The sequence below is a fragment of the Eulemur rufifrons genome, chromosome 19 (genome assembly GCF_041146395.1).
Source record: "Eulemur rufifrons isolate Redbay chromosome 19, OSU_ERuf_1, whole genome shotgun sequence".
Classification (NCBI taxonomy): Eukaryota; Metazoa; Chordata; class Mammalia; order Primates; family Lemuridae; genus Eulemur; species Eulemur rufifrons.
The window spans coordinates 67675514-67692303 of record NC_091001.1 but is presented as its reverse complement, the minus strand read 5'-3'; the positions used below and the strand labels follow the sequence as shown (position 1 = coordinate 67692303).

The following is a 16790-nucleotide window of genomic DNA, read 5'->3' as shown; positions in this document are numbered from 1 at the left end:
CAGAAAGTTTACACCCCACTGAATCTTACAACTACTGTGGTTAAAATACCAGGGGATAGAAAGGTGATTCTGATTTTTCATAACTATATATTGCTTCTAGAGAAATGAAGTAGTCTCTCAGTAACATGGAATAGGAACACATAAATAAAACAGAATTCCCTAAGTCAGACTAATCACCACCCTTGCCCCTGCAGTTTTTGCAAACAAGATAGGTTTTTTAAAGTATAGTCTTAATGTCCCCAGAATATATATTTGATACTTAAAAATAAACATATGGGCACTATTATGACTTTACGGTAAAAATAAAAACATACCACTCCCATTAATGTAGAAAGCAAAAAATATCACATCCTCAGGTAGGCCTTTATAATTTTTCTGATAACAAATACAACCATGATGTTGATAAACTAACATAACCATTTCAATTTCTAAGATTGTACAAGAAAGATCACCCAGTACAATCAAATTAGATAAAAAGCAGAGACCCAGATTTAAGAACAAAGGAAGGACTTAAATCATACCACAGTAAAATGGTACAAGTAAAAATCACCTTTTCTTGGTATGGTATGCTATAGCCAAAGTTAAATCTGGGGTTCAAACCACATGTATTAAACAATGGCAGTAAAGGAACAAGAATGACTACACCCAAGATCCCTGAAGAGTGAAGATGAAGTATGAAGGCTCTATTTGGGCCACAAAGTCAAATTGTACTTAATAATTTAAAATAATTTCGGCCGGGCGCAATGGCTCACGCCTGTAATCCTAGCACTCTGGGAGGCCGAGGCGGGTGGATCGCTCAAGGTCAGGAGTTCGAGACCAGCCTGAGCAAGAGCGAGACCCCATCTCTACTAAAAATAGAAAGAAATTATATGGACAACTAAAAATCTATATAGAAAAAATTAGCCGGGCATAGTGGCGCATGCCTGTAGTCCCAGCTACTCGGGAGGCTGAGACAGGAGGATCGCTTGAGCCCAGGAGTTTGAGGTTGCTGTGAGCTAGGCTGATGCCACGGCACTCACTCTAGCCTGGGCAACAAAGTGAGACTCTGTCTCAAAAAAAATAAATAAATAAAAAAATAAAATAATTTCAAACCACAATAAAACATTTAAAGAAATGAACCTCTGGTAGGATGTACTATTTACTCCTGTACTATCATTCTTAATCTGTGGTTTGTGGTGTATTAAGGATACTGCCATTAAAATTTTGTCTTAATAAACTCTAAATATGCTAAAAGTTGTCAAGGTTTAAGTCAGAATAGCCAAGTAAATCATGGTCATTATCCCACCATAAAGACAACATGAAAAAGCAGGTGAAGGACAGCACCTTAAAGGCCAATAAAGAAAGCAAGAGGACATATTTTAAATGAAAATGCCACCAGAAGAAACATGTCTCTCATTATAAAGTCTAGACTTCTATTTATATTTTTCAGAGATAAATAAACAAGTGAAATAAAGTAGTTTAAAAGGCAGTTTCTGACAACCAGAAGTAACTGCATCAAAGAATTCCAAGAGAGTAACCTCACCTCAGGTTTCTTATACTGTGACTACTTTTCCCAAGACAGTACAGAGAAAAAAGTTAAATATTAATACCAGGTTATCACATCTTCATTTTCTGATCTCTTTCCTCATTTTAGAAATCAACCTCTCATAAATCATCCCCAGAATCAAAAGGTAAAAAGCCTTGTGATTTTTAGTACTTGGTTTTTCTTTTCTCCAAACTTACATATTTTATTCCACATGTTACAATACTTATTACTTGTCAGTTACAATCTGGCAAACTTAAAATAATGTACAAGAGCACATATTCAAATTTCATTCACTTCAGACATGTTCCAGATTAACTATGAGCTGATACATATTTTTAACCACAATATTTACTACAAAAGGTTTGACCAGTCTGGTCTCCTCTTTCCCCCAAAAAATAACATGCTCCCTTCTCTGTACCCCCCAATACAAACAGAATCTATCTTGCCATATGAAAGCAGTAATCCCCATTAGAGCAAAATATACTGAAGATTCATTCTCAAATACTCAACTATAATAAAAATGCCAAGAATAACAAAATTCTGAATTTATAATTCTTTGCAATATTTTCCTACCTTCACACTGGTTCCTTGGAAGAATCTTCCACCTTGTTTTTATCACATTTTCCAAAATTTGTAGTCCATAATACTGAAAATTGGAGAATAGAACCATATGAATATATTGCTATAGGACTGGGAACTCTCAGGATTCACAAATGGACAGACATTCACACATTTACATCTAAAGTTTCAAAAACATTATGCTACCAAGTTTAATTACATATATTAAACAAGGATCTATTCACCCATATACTGAGTTTTCATGCATTTTCCTCATTTTACTGTTTACTACTCTATGTAACGTCCTGCTGTTTATACATGCTCACACCAGGAGGAAGAACCAAATAAAAAGCCCTTTAGCAGCCAAATAGGATTATCTGTAGAAGGAAAAGTAGCAGCCAAATATGAATTCACAGCATAAATGACTGCTCATAGGCTCACGTACTTTAACACGACCAGGCCCCTAAGAATTTAGCAGCTTAGATGCTATGAAGCTTCCTACCATCCTCTAGGAGTTTGAGCTTTTGGCCAAATATTATTGTCACAGATACTTTCTATAGAAAGTGTTTACAAGCATCACTGGTGTGTTACTTAAGGAGCAGCAAGACAACCCACGGGTTTATTTTAAATTTTAACCCCACCCTTACAGTTGCTATTTCTACTAATTTAAAGATAAACTTTTGTGCACAGTCAAAATAATACACAAATGCATTTTGCAATCTGTCTCTACCTTTCAGGTATTCCTTCCTAAATATAGGAGTTATAACTAAAAGTGTAAGAAAGTTAAAATAAAAAAAAAGAAATACCACTTTCAAGCCTTTTTGTCCCTCCTGCTGATTACTCACTCTAAATAGTCAACTATATTTGTAAGAATTTATAAAGCTCCAGGATTTACTGCCTGAAATTATTACTATGACCAATTAGTGTGGATAGGCAGGAGGAAGAAAAGGGACAAAAATGTGGTACGTTTCAACTGGAAGAATTAGGGAAGAATCAGCTTTAATACCTGAAAGGTAAACTCATTCATATAGAAATATATAACCCCAGATTGCAAGTTTTGGCTGAGAATAAGAGTTCATCTTTAAAATGGTTAGTCATTACACAATAAAATAGGAGCATTAGTATTTCAACCAAAGGGATCATGTGAATGCTCAGTTTATCCAAAGCACAATATAGACTGTCCCAAACTACATTGTGCTCAAACAGTGAATGTTTTTGCTGTTTTCTTTCATTTTAACATTTCATACTTTTTAGGAAATTTTTGCCATTTCAACTAAAATCCTACATTTACAGAACATTCCTTAAAGACTTTCAAAATAAAAACAAGGCCAAAGCAAAATCCTGAAATTACAAATTTGGTGCCATTAAAATGTTTCATAATCAGCAGTAAATAATGAAGTTTGCTAACCTGTTCATTTTTAAGAACACATTTCTCTATACATCTAGATCTCAGAAAAATGTTAATAAGCAAAAAAAAGACAAGTTTCTGATGAAAATTCTAAATTAGCTTTTAAAAACATACTACCCTAAAATTTTAATTTGATAGGCACAAAATCAGATTGTCAAAAGACTTAATAAATCAAAGCAATGCACTGCTTGCTACATGGAATGTATCCTCTTGCTAATATTCAATCAATTAAAAAGCCCTTTAAAAAGCTAAGAAACAAAACCCACCATAAATATATCAGTTAAAAATAAAAATCTTTAAAGTTCCCCCTCCTTGTTACATTCATTTATAACATTTACTTCTTCCTTACTGTCTGATATTTTGTTACGTAAAATGCCTATGTACTAACCTCTAGTCCTTTCTCCAAATGTAAAAAGGTAGCATAAGCTTGCTCAAGATACAATTCATATTTTATCTGTCTGCCAAGGAGGCTGAGGCAGGGAGCCCAATAAGAACTTTTGCACAGGTTAGGTCAAAGGAATATATGTATCACTACCATAGTATCTTAACACTCAACCTCTCCTAGACATAAAGACTTTGCATATGGAGCTGAAATAAAGAGAATTCACATTCCTTTGAAAAAATGTATTTTGATTAAAAAACCTGCAGTGACAGCCAAAGCTGAAAGCCAATGGTAAACAACTACTTTGGAAATATTCATAAAAAATTCAAACATTCTGAAGAATTACACTTCTGCTTTACATCTTAGAACTTGAGAAATCCACTGCTGAGTTATGAAGATGAGGGACAGATAACAGCAAAGACTAAATGAAAAAATAAATGCATGAAATGATCCCTATGGTAGAAATTTCTACTGAGCCCTTAGAAATACTTATTTTCATTGAATTCCCCTTTCCCCTCCCACCGCCCATGAAACAAAAACAATTGATGAACAGAATTCAGTTAAAGGGAATCAAAAGGGTAGACCTTGTGGAGGCCTGCCGTCAAAGCCTAGCTGTGTCAGTTGCACAGGAAGACACCCCTTTTCTTCCTATTACAAGCAATCAACATAATGGAACATTATGATTAATATCAGGTAGTGTTAACATCTTTAAAGAAAAAAAAATGATTGCATAAAAGCCAAATGTCATAGTGCATAGATTTAGCACCAAATCATTTGTAATTTATGTAAATTGAAGAATTCTTTACCTGTTGCTTTCTTTCTGTTCCTCTAATCATCTCATTTTTCACAAGACAAATTTGAGTTTTTAAAAATACTGTTGATAAATCAACTTAAACATTAGTAATGTCTGTCAGTATAAAAAGCAAAATTTACCAGGCAAGCAAACAGGCAAACACTGTTATGTTACTTAAGGTTAGCACTTTGAGGAAGTTCTGGACTGTATTTTTGCCCTAAAATTTACAAGATGTCAAAACTAATTAATATTTTTAAACTGCTAATTAACAGTCTGATTTCAGAAACAGATGTGAACATGGCTATTTTCTGTTTTAACACAATGTATATCAAGCAGAAACCTTTTGTGTATTAAACAGAATGCCATGGTATTTTATTTTATTACTTTATAGGCAGTTTAAAGAGAAGCCTGAATCATCAAGCCTATAACAGTCAAAACACATTTTGATCAACCCTTCTGTCAAAACTTAAGAAAAAAGGACCCGATTATAACATTTTCAATTGTAAATAAAAACTGAGTGCTGTCCCATTAAAAGCATTGGTACCATGGAGTAGGGTTTTCAAGCTGTCCACACAACTTGGTGTTGGAGGTGCCTAGCCTGTGTTATATTGATTACTTGCCCAAAATAATTCCTCTGATGTTATGTTTCATCTCTGAATTAACACTGAGAATTTATGCTACTTAAACCTACATACATAGTCTAGAAAGAAAAAAACAAAAACAAACAATCAAAAAAAGCCACCTTGCATACTAGTCCCAATGACAAAACTTCATTCATAATTCTTAGGACTATTTGCAAGAATTAATTCTATGTTTAAGACTAAATTTTGAAATAAGTTAACAATATAAAATGATTTGAGATAACAAATGTTAATACTAAAAATGAGATACCTTCCTCAAAGTTTATGACTGGAAGAAAGAAATAATGGATTTTAAAACCACCACTTGCTTACTTTCGTGTTCATATTCTGTGAAAATTCCAAAATTGTGTCGACTCTTGTCCATGCATCAGGATGCTCCTTTAAATGCGTCAGTACTTCTTGAGCCATTCTTTGCTAAAATATTAATACAAAAAAATTTTAAGCTAACTTGTTTTCAATCATTTAAGATGAAACGTATTGAGCAAGGCACAAATCCTAATAAGACAGTAATTCTGTATCAACTCAGAAACATCAAAAAATAAGACCTTACAGAAATTAATAAAAATATGTAAATATCACTAAAAATTCAATGAGACTATTTCTTTGAAAAATGAATAGCCTTTTTTGTGTATGAATCTGGTTTATCTGGTAGTCTCAAAGCTGAACTTGATTTTAACCAATCCACTCACAATCAAGAGCAATAAAAATTCATATGTACTTAGATAAATTATGTAGCAGTATACTTTGCTTTTTACGAGAGTTACCAAGGTATCTCTAACTAACTTTATCTACATTTCATGGGAAGAATGATGAAAACTAGGCCCAAAGACTAAAAATCTCAAATACTTATACATAAAATCTAAAGACCTTTGTACTTTTTCTTAAAAGTCTTTTAAATTTATTGTAACCCCACTATTTTTCCATTCTGAAGTTTTAAATCCTAGCTTATTTTCTAACTATCTCCTTTTGTTTTCAGATTTTTAAAATGTAAACCCAGAAATTATATTAAACCTATGTACTCATCATCTAAAATTAAAATCAACAAATGTTAACATTTTATTGTGCTTGTGTCAATTTTTTTTATAACATAAAAGAACTAAAACTTATGGAAGTCATCTTTGTACCTTTCCCTGGCGTGATTTCCTGTTTGTTCCTTCTTTAAGAGGTAATCACTTTCATGAATTTGGTGTGTCTTTCCCTGTCCATATTTTCATGGCATGTGTATGAATTTCATAAACAGGGTTATTACCACCTAAATTATATAATAACACACTATAGAATTTCTTGGGCAGTTTGCTTTTTCCATCTGACATAGTTTAAGATACATCTAGTTTCTTCATTTTAATGATTTTAAGTTTTTCATATATTAACACATTTTACCAAAGGCTTTTAATTCTATGGACAATTTTTTTCAAGAATCGATAGCTTAATCTGTTTTATTTTTTCATTCAGTTATTTTATAGCTCAATTAGATCCTTCCTCCTGTTTCTTTTACGTATTTCTATTAAAAGTTATAAGCAAATTTTGTTTTCAGATTTTTTGTTGTTGTTGTTGTGAGACGGAGTCTCGCTCTCTCACCTGGGCTAGAGTACTATAGCGTCAGCCTATCTCACAGCAACCTCAAACTCCTGGCTGGGCTCAAGCCATCTTCCTGCCTCAGCCTCCAGAGTAACTGGGATTACAGGTGCAGACCACCATGCCAGGCTAATTTTTCTATTTTTTAGTAGTGATGGGGTCTCACTCTTGCTGCAGCTGATCTCAAACTCCTGACCTCAAGTGATCCTCCCACCTCAGCGTCCCAGAGTGCTAGGATTACAGCCCTGAGCCACCTCACCTGGCCAAGTTTGATGGTTTTGAAATTTGTCAATTATCCTTCTCTTAGACTCTACTTTATCAATGGTTATAAACAAGAAAGCATCAAAAAGGGTGGGAAGCATTCTTCAACTATCTGACACAGATTATAATCTTTAGCTTGGCTTTTATCCCAACTTTTAAAAAAAATCAAATGCTTATTTTGGCTTTGATGTTAACGATGACCTTTTCCTCAAGTAGCAAATACAGTATCACATTCATGATTTTTCTATACATCAACTAGCAATACGCTATGTATTGTTTAAAACCTTTTAGAGATACACACTTAATTTATATGGTAGTTCTCTACCCATAAAAACCACCAGAACCACTGTGGAACTTGAAAGAAAAATCAGTTGCCTGCTTCCTCCATGAGGGTCTGGGGTTAGAAATTAGGGGATTAAATGTAAACTCTCAAGATATAATTTTATTCTATGAGTTATCTAGGGCCAAAGCACATTTTAGCAGTATTTGGATCTTCCCCCTGAGACTATCTAAGCAGATATCCATATCCAACTAGAGATGTGAACTTACACATAAAATAGTAACAAATATCTAGAGATAATGTATATCAAAGATCCATGCATAGTAAAAGTTAACATGGTCAAGTTGCTATTTTGTCAGATCCTTTGAAGTGATTGAGCATTCTACACATAATCGAATACTTCTCACACTATCACCATTCATTTCAATCTCTGCATAAATCATGTTCTTTCTTGTTAGTTATAATTTTACTCTTACTTCTACTATTTGCATTCTAATGTCTTCTAATCCCACCATCCTTACATAATATTCCTTATTAACTTAAAACTCCAGCAGAGGTTTCAAAAAAAAAAAACAAAAAACAAAGACACAAAAGGAAACTAAAGAGAGAAAACCTAGCATCTCCCTGTGCTACTGAATGAATGGTGAAAGCATTTTAGTTGCTAAGCAATAGATTAAAGAGTTCAAGATACTTAGCAGAACACAATATTGGAGAGAACATCCAACTCTTCCCCATATCTTTTTTTCTGGCTGTCTACTTGCCTAAAAATAGAAAAATCCTTATAACAGAAGGCAATCCTGATGTTACAGTGTTCAAAAGTTCTGCCTACAGAATAAAAGCCACTCTTCTAATTTTTTCCCCTCCAAAGTTAAGTGGTCCTTTAAAAAAAAGTTAGGCTACCTACAGTTGACTTTAAAAGTTGAATTAGCATATTAAATTTTAATTCCCATCATTAGTCCATGGTATTTTATGTGAGGAGCAAAAAAAAAAAAAAATTTAAGAAAGCATACATATTTTGAAACAATGAGTTTATATCATATATGGTGGTAAGTCTTTGTCATACTTACAAATGTACCCTTTAATCAGAGTGGCTTCTATCTATCTGGCACTGTGATAGGTGCTTTACAAACCTCATTACTAACCTTCCAATCTCTTGCAGGGTAGCTAGAGCAATGACTAGAGAACTTCCTAGAATCAAACTAGGACATCTTAACACTAAAAACATGCTTTTCACTACTCCTTTTCCTTTGATGTAAGACCCCCAGGGAGATGGTATTGAAGACATGACTTTTAGAGAACAAATAGAGTTGTTACCTGGCTTTAAGCTCTAAACCTCAGTTTCCTCATTTATAATACAACAAATATAAGTTTGCCAGTTACTTTTATGTACCTGATTTATCACATGAGATATAAGTACTACAAGACATAAAATCCTTTTACTTTTGGGAAAGTTAACCTATTGCCCTTACAAATAAAAAATATTCAGAAATACTTTTCTACATCTATTTTTTTTTTTTTTTTACCCTGGATGTGCTAAGAGGATACATCTACTTTTTATTAACAAGTCAACGTTAAAACCAACCATTAAATCTAATACTGTAAAACATTATTAAAAGCAGTATTACTATAATATATTCCTTTTTTTTTTTTTTTTGAGACAGAGTCTCACTCTGTTGCCCAGGCTAGAGTGAGTGCCGTGGTGTCAGCCTAGCTCACAGCAACCTCAAACTCCTGAGCTCAAGGGATCCTCCTGTCTCAGCCTCCCGAGTAGCTGGGACTACAGGCATGCGCCACCATGCCCGGCTAATTTTTTCTATATATATTTTTAGCTGTCCATATAATTTCTTTCTATTTTTAGTAGAGATGGGGTCTCGCTCTTGCTCAGGCTGGTCTCGAACTCCTGAGCTCAAACGATCCGCCCACCTCGGCCTCCCAGAGTGCTAGGATTACAGGCGTGAGCCGCCGGGCTTATAATATATTCTTGATGATAAAAATTATCACTAGTTTCCAATTACAAGCCTTAGAATAACACTGGTCTATGTTGGTTTATTTATACCTTTAGATATTGTGAACTAAGTTATTAGGGCAAAGATTAGCTGAAATCTACACGAAAAATTAAATGCCCTTCTTCCTAATGGATATAGACCTGTGCTTCCAATGATATATTCAAAGTTGAATCCAATCTTACTTCATACTTTCCTCCAAATGCAGCTGCTTTCCACACATTCATGTTAGAAGAAATGAAGCTTAAAGCTCCATGTTGAATGTACAGCATGGGAAAACTACATCACACGCCTAATAAATGCCAATGGATAACTTTTCCAAGAATGCGTTTAGAGATAGATAAGACCATACTGATCAAAAGCCCCTAGTAGTATAAACCTGGACTAACAAGCTTACAGAATTACTGCAGGGTAATTTTTTCTAGTCTTAGAACTTCTGTGGCCCTTTTACCTTTTGAAGTTTCTCACTGTAATAGTGAAAGCACTATCGTTGAATTTTACAAGGGAATGCAAATATTTATTATGCATGCTTAATACTTATATATCATGCTTTTGGGACTATCTATAAGAGACACCATCATATCTACCCTTCAGGTTTCTAAAAAGTGTGATGGCACTCAGGGCTAACTATATAAGCACAAGTATCTGGACAATGTAACTAATTTTGTATCTACTAGCTGAATATTACCTAACCAGGAAACTACTGTTCTGGTAACAAAACTGTACTGCTACATGTTTGTCACCTTAAAAGATTTTTGTCCAAATTGCAGACATTTTTACTCATTCCTAAAGTGTTTAGCCCCACTGGGCGAGGGTCCAAGAATATCCAGTTTGTTGTGACACATAAAATTTATATTTTTACATATTCCTGTCTCACTTAATCTTTTAATTGGGTATTAAAAAAAAAAAAACTTAAACTGATCAAAATATGGCTTCTGTTTAAAATAATTCTCTGTTAACAGTACCACTTTGACAAGTACCCAAAATTCAAATAACGTAAAAATACTTGTTATTACTGGATTTTTATAATACATATTATCTGTAGAGTACTTCTGTAATTTAGATGTTTCAAAAATAGAAGAATCACAGCAACTCCAAATATATCAACCAAATATAACAAGTATATATAAATGTACATACAACCTTTGATATCTACAATGCATTTAATAACATTGGGCTCTTATCTTCTATTAAAAAAGGTTTGTGGGGCAGGGAGAGAGAAAAAAAGGTTTGTGAAGTTAAGAACAGAACAAGTTTAAGAATAATAATCCAAAACACCCCACTCTAACCATGTCAAAAATAATGCAATTTCTTTCTCCAAAATCTCATTAATGTATAATTCCAAATTAATGCAAAATATAGAATATCCTTTTTCAAAGGGTGATAAATTAAAATTGTATTCCAAACCCAACAACTTTGTTACACTGTAACGTTATAAGGTTTTAGTTGGCTACTTTACCTGGGCTCCTTCTCCATGGTATAAGCAATTCACCACATTGTCTAATAAGTTGATATCCAGTTTTTGGCTGAAATCAAGCAGCTGTCGAGCTGCATGGTCTGCTAACATTGTCATAATTGCTGGCATAGATTACTGAAAATAAAGGGAAAAAAATTGAAGCTGTCTATGAAGTTTTGATATTAGTCAAAAACTTTCTACCCAAGTTATTTTACTTCAATCATGTTCTTACAAATATTCTAATGAGACTTTACCTAATTATTAAAAAAACTGAGATAGCAAAATACTGAAGCTGAAGTTAGTTACAATAACTACATTGGTTATTAGAATCCATTCGACTTTTCTGTTTTTAGACCCCAGACGAATTTTACTATTCTACTAACATTTACAGAGCATGCTAACCTATTTTTAAAATGAATCCATGAGGATTTTACAGCCCTAAAAAGTGATACAATTCAAAGTCTCAATCTCAAAACTTTAAGCATGGATTAAGTTCAAGTGAATGTGATTTTTCATTAGCAGGATCTTCTGTATAGCTTAATCTTACTTTTTACATACGTAATCTTACTTTTTAAGATATGCTATAAAGACAATATTAAAAATTAAATGTAGACGTACAAGATTTCCTATTATATACATCAATGACAAACAGGAATCACAAGTCTCACAAATCTTGGTATCAATTTCCTAAACCTCTACAGAACTTAGTTTAGCATAGAATTAAACCATTCGTTTCTTTCAATTCTCAATGAATTTGGGGATTAAAACTACATTTACAAGGACACACATTGATTGAATAGATGGTCTAGAAAAAAATTTCATGGCACTATGCCAAACAAGATTTTTTAAAATTTCCAAATATTCACTGTTAAGGTAAAACCTGTAGACACATGCCCATTCCCAAACAAAAACAAATTCTAAGAGAAAATTGAGCTACTTCATCTCAAATATGTACTGGCTAAAACCTACTGGTTCATATGCAATGTTATCCTTTTAAGAGGATTCTACTCTAAGATGCTGGCATACATCCACATTTTTGTTGCCCAGAATTATAAAAATCTTTCCTCTGCTTTTTTTTCAATGCCAATGCCACTCCAGTCTGACTGGTTAAATCAGTAGTCCTTAACCTTTTGGGGGGTCAAAATGCCTTAATATACAAGGAACACAATAGTTCTAATCTAATTCTTAAAACTCAAAATTCTGTATACTATTACAGAGGATTCAGGACATCCTGAGGGCTATTCATGAAACCCCTAGTTTAGTGTATTTAGAACTAACAAGGTCAGATGGTCATCTTCACTTCTCCCCTCTTCCCCTTCCAGGATCAGAAAAAAATGAGTGGCTAATTCAATTACACTGTGTTTCGACAAACTAGCTTGGTTGGAGGCACAAAAGGCATTTCTGCCCATTTTACAGAAGTTCAAAAATACTCCTAATAATGGCAGCAATTTCAATTTTAATGCAAATGCTTTAAAGATAATGTCTGTTACAACAAATTAGAAGTCCAAAAGATGAGTCCCTTACGATGTAAAAACAAATAATGTAAAAAAAAAAACACAAAAATCAAGAAATTAAGAGTTCAAGAATTTTTATTCCTCATGTTTTTTGATCCATTACTGACAATTAAAACTGATGAGACTTCAAAATTTTTTGTAGCAGGTATTAAACAAATGTTTTTTAAACCGCAGAACACGCCACACGCCACAAAAAAACCTGAGACCTAAATACATTCCATCAATAAATGTGTACACTTTCTTCCACCTTCAAGTACCATAAAGTTTTAAGAGATCAGAACAATCTTAAAGATTGAGGCTTAAAAGAAATGTCCACAAAGTACCAAGATCCATGTAGCAAAAGTTTTCGATTGGAGGGGGGGGGGGAGTTAAAAATGAACCAACTTTTCTCCTATTCACTCCTATCAGTCATAATTTATTGCCAAAACAAAAAAGATTGAGTTAAGTGACTCTGTAAAAAGTTTCACTTTTAAGTACATTGTCCTTACAGAGTTCTCCGAACTAGATTCATGTGAAAAACAAGATTCAGAATAGAAGCATTTAAATAGTTTGCCATCCTTAGAACTAACGGCTATCTTCGAAATGACCTACCTATTCTTGAACTGCACGTAGTACAGAAATGGCGGCTTTGTAGTCAATGCCAAGCACATTTAGTCCCCCCAAATCAAAGAGCTTCCAAAACATTCCTTCCACTAACAGCAATGTCCCACACGCTTAAGATACACAATCAGGCAGACAGCTAACAGCCACAGTGGGAGAGGTGTTAACCACAAGCGCTCTTTTCCTGTTGGGCCCCTCAATCCTAAAATCCACTCACTGGATAGCATATACTAAGGATTATCCAGCTTAATAGATAATGTGACTCTACAAGTGACTTCCAAAATATATACACTGGCAGTACTTATCCAAAACCCCGAAAATCATAACCGCTGCTTAATGTAACTTCACACTAGGTGAAAAAAAAAAACAAGTCAGTACAAGGCTAAAGACTGCTACTTAGGTGTGTGGGCAATCGCCTGCTTCATTCACGAGAAACACACCTCAATAGCGCCCGCCCTCCCCTCGCTTCGCTTCCCACCCGAACCGATTTGCAGCACTTCTAACTATAGCACACAGGAGCACGCACTCACCCCGCCCATACTCGGAGGAGGCATTTAGACCAGGCGCCTTAAGTTCACCGCCCCATTCTCTATGCAGCATGGCCTCGGCGTGATCAGAGGAGGTCCGGGCTGGGCAAGTATTTAGTGTTTCCTCTACTACACCACTTCCTCCCACCCCAAACTCGGAGACATCGGAATAAAGGAGAATCGGGGCATCATCCACTGTACAATGCTAGCAGCAAATGAGTCGACCAACTTAACACACTCAAGCCACCGAAAAAAAATTACAACACGGAATCCCACTTGCAGACCACTGAAAAATTAATCTCTCCTACTTTATATCTCACTCTGCAAAAAACCAGAAAGCTTTCGAGTTTCCTTGCCGGAGGAGGAGGGAGGCAGCAGCCCCTCCCTCCCCCATCCCAAGCTCTCCACCGAGGGGGCCACGTGATGCAGGCGGACGTTTCAATGCTGCTGCACTAAATATTTCTGGAAACTTCCACTCCTAATAATTTACAGAGGTATTCCTAAAAGCACCCCAACTTCTCCCCAGCTCAAAGGGCTGGGGAAACCCTTCCACCCCTGCGCAGAGCCCCGCTTCACTATCACGCTCCTCGCCTTCCTCCACCACCACCACCCGCACACGCAAATGACCCAGCAAGCGCTCCCCTCCCGCGGCCGCCTCCCCGCCTGCATCCCCCAGCGGCAAAAGCAGCTCCATTCAATCGCAGGCTCCGCTGTGGGCCCGGCGCGCCCCCGGCCCGCCCGCCGCCGCCGCCGCCGCCGCCGCGTCCCAGGCTCGCTTCCCGCGGCCGCCGCCGCGCCCCACGCCGGCCTCCTCCCGCCCCGCCGCGCCGCCGCCCGACCCTCGGCCCGGAAGACACAGTCGACTTACCCAGAGATCGAAACAACTGCTCCTTCCTTCCTTGTCGGGGGATTAGGACGAGGGAAGGTGGGGAGGGGGAGAGGGGAGGAATCAAGGTGGGTTTCACAGTTTTCCCACCTTAAAAAAGGAAATTAAAAAAACGAAGAGGAAAAGGGCAAAAAAAAGCTCAATAATATTTACTATTTCAGGAAACACCTCCCCCCAACACACACCCACCCGCCCCCCCTAAAAAAAGAAGGGGAATTTAATCTGTGGAATAAATGCTCCCGCCCGTCTGGGGAGTGAAGGAAGGGGGAGGGGAATAGGGTCAAGTCCCAAAGATTCAGCCCCAGGGGGACCCTCCAGCCACAGGCAGCAGCAGAAGCAGGAGTAGGGGGTGTAGAGTCCACACGGTCGGGGGAACGCTCTGCTGCCAGTTGCAGTCCGACTCCCCCCTACCAAAATACGGCTCCCTCTCTCTCACGCGGCTCCGGCGCTGGGCCCCCCCCACCCAGGCTCGCCTAAACTTTCCCCCCTTCTCTTTCTCCTCAGCGACTGGTGGTTCCCCCCTCCCCCTCTGGGTGGTTGCACGGACTGCAGCAGCAAAGACTGGAACAGGCACCGCCGCCGGGGCTGTAGCTACTGTTGCTCTTGCTGATGCTGTAGCTCCCGCTGCTCCTGCCGCGGCCGCTGCAGCCGCTTCTCCCCCTCCTCCTAGTGCCTCAAACTCGGAACCGGTTGAAACCGGTTCAGACTGGGAGATTCCATCTCGGTTGAGTTTTCAGCCCATGGCGCCGCGGAGCGTTTGGAACCTGGGCCTCCGCCCCCAGCCCGTCCGCCCATTGGTCGGTTTCAGCCACAGCCGCGCCATCAGCCTATCTGTTATTGGCCCGGGCGCCTGTCAATCCCACCTCAAGGCTCCACACGAGCCCGCCGCTTCGGCCCCCGCCTCTTTTCAGCCCGATTTGCCCGCAGAGTGGGGGAAGGGAAGTGGGGCGGATCGAAAAAGCCAGAGGAGGGGGGTGGAGGAGGAGGAGGTGGGACGAAAAGCAAAGCCGTGCAGAGAAGAGAGCGAAGAGAAGGTGCGTGGAGGATTGGTTCGAGAGAGCTGTCAATCAAGTGCAGCCCGCCCTCGACTGCCCTTCCCCCTCCCGCCGCTCCCCCTCCCGGTGCTTAGTTCGCAGGCCCAGCCTTTCTGCCGCGCTCATTGGCTGGGCGCCTTTGGTGACGGAAAAGGTGGGGCGCTGCTAGTGAGCTGGTGGCGGCGCGAGTTTGAGCTGGGCGCGCGGCATCATTCGCTCGGCTTCCCCTGGACCCCGCCGGCCCATTCCCGCCGGCTCCCGCCAACTTGCGGGGGCCTGAGCCCGCCGGGATCAGGATCCGCCCCTTGGATGGGGGCTGCTCTTGGAAAAGGGACGGCACAACCAGTTGTTTTTAAATAGGGGAGGGGTGGGAAAAGGAGCGAAGAGAACACTTCGGAGACCAGTTTAGGCCCCGGATCTTTCTAATCCATTTTAGAGGCCTGGGTTTGGAGCCAGGGAGTTGAAGATGAGAGTAACGGGGAACAGGTTTGGGTGAGATGCCAGCGTGCATTCATGGCACCTCGTGACCTCAGAGTACTAAAAAAGATGTCTAAATAGTTTTGGGAAAGTCTTAAAATTTTAAGTGTGTCTCCCGGGCTGGTATTTGGCTGCTTCAATAACGAACCCTTCCTAAAAACAAAAACCCTGTAATTGGTTTAACAGCACGTATTTTTGCTGGATAAGCGTGCATGCCAACTGCGTCCCACCTGGTGCCCTGGGTCTGCTCAGTTTTTCCTTTCACCCTGGCTGCCCTTCACATACCCTATCTTCACCGAACAGTATTTTCTGTGAAAGTCACACGCACGTGGCCCTTCACATGGATGCCTCTCGTTTGTTCGTAAGTTTTTCTCTGAATCAGCTTTACGGATTGTTCTTTGCTTAAGAAAGTAAATAGACCACCAAAATTTGCTAGGCCCATTGTGCCACCAAGAGGTGGATAAATGGTTTATTAAATAAACACAATTCGGCAAATCTTCACTCACAGTGCATAATGGCTAACACCAAAACACTATTTAAGAGTAACTCCCTCTTCCTCCATTAAAAAAATAAGATAAAAATAAATGCTTACTTAGAATGTACCAAAATGGTATTGTATGACTTTCAGGCCTAAATTTTTATTCATTGCCTAAATAATATCAAACCATAATATGTATAATGTACTGTGTATGATATACAGTCGGCCTTCTGTATCCACCGGGTTCTGCATTGTTGGTTTCAACCAACCTCAGATGAAGAATATGAGGGGGATGCAACAAAAAAAAATACAAATTAAAAAACAATATAGTATAACAACACAGCATGTACTAGGTTTTATAAATAATCTAGAGATGATTTAAAGTATATGGG

General features: G+C 38.0%; 1 protein-coding gene across 2 annotated transcripts in view; it reads right to left on the bottom strand.

Annotated features, from left to right (window-relative positions):
* The window catches only part of XPO1 (exportin 1), a 45269-nt gene extending 30094 nt beyond the window's left edge, over positions 1–15175 (bottom strand). Inside the window, exons 1-4 of one of the 2 annotated variants that reach the window (XM_069495033.1) lie at positions 14392–15175; positions 10886–11017; positions 5620–5721; positions 2099–2171 (exon numbers count right to left, since the gene is read on the bottom strand). In XM_069495033.1, the coding sequence (XP_069351134.1) occupies positions 2099–2171; positions 5620–5721; positions 10886–11011 (301 nt within the window). In that variant the 5' untranslated portion in view covers positions 11012–11017; positions 14392–15175. Of the gene's footprint in view, positions 1–2098; positions 2172–5619; positions 5722–10885; positions 11018–13526; positions 13958–14391 lie in introns of those variants that run through there. The other variant, XM_069495034.1, reaches the window with a different exon arrangement.
* Positions 15176–16790: the final 1615 nt, after the last annotated feature.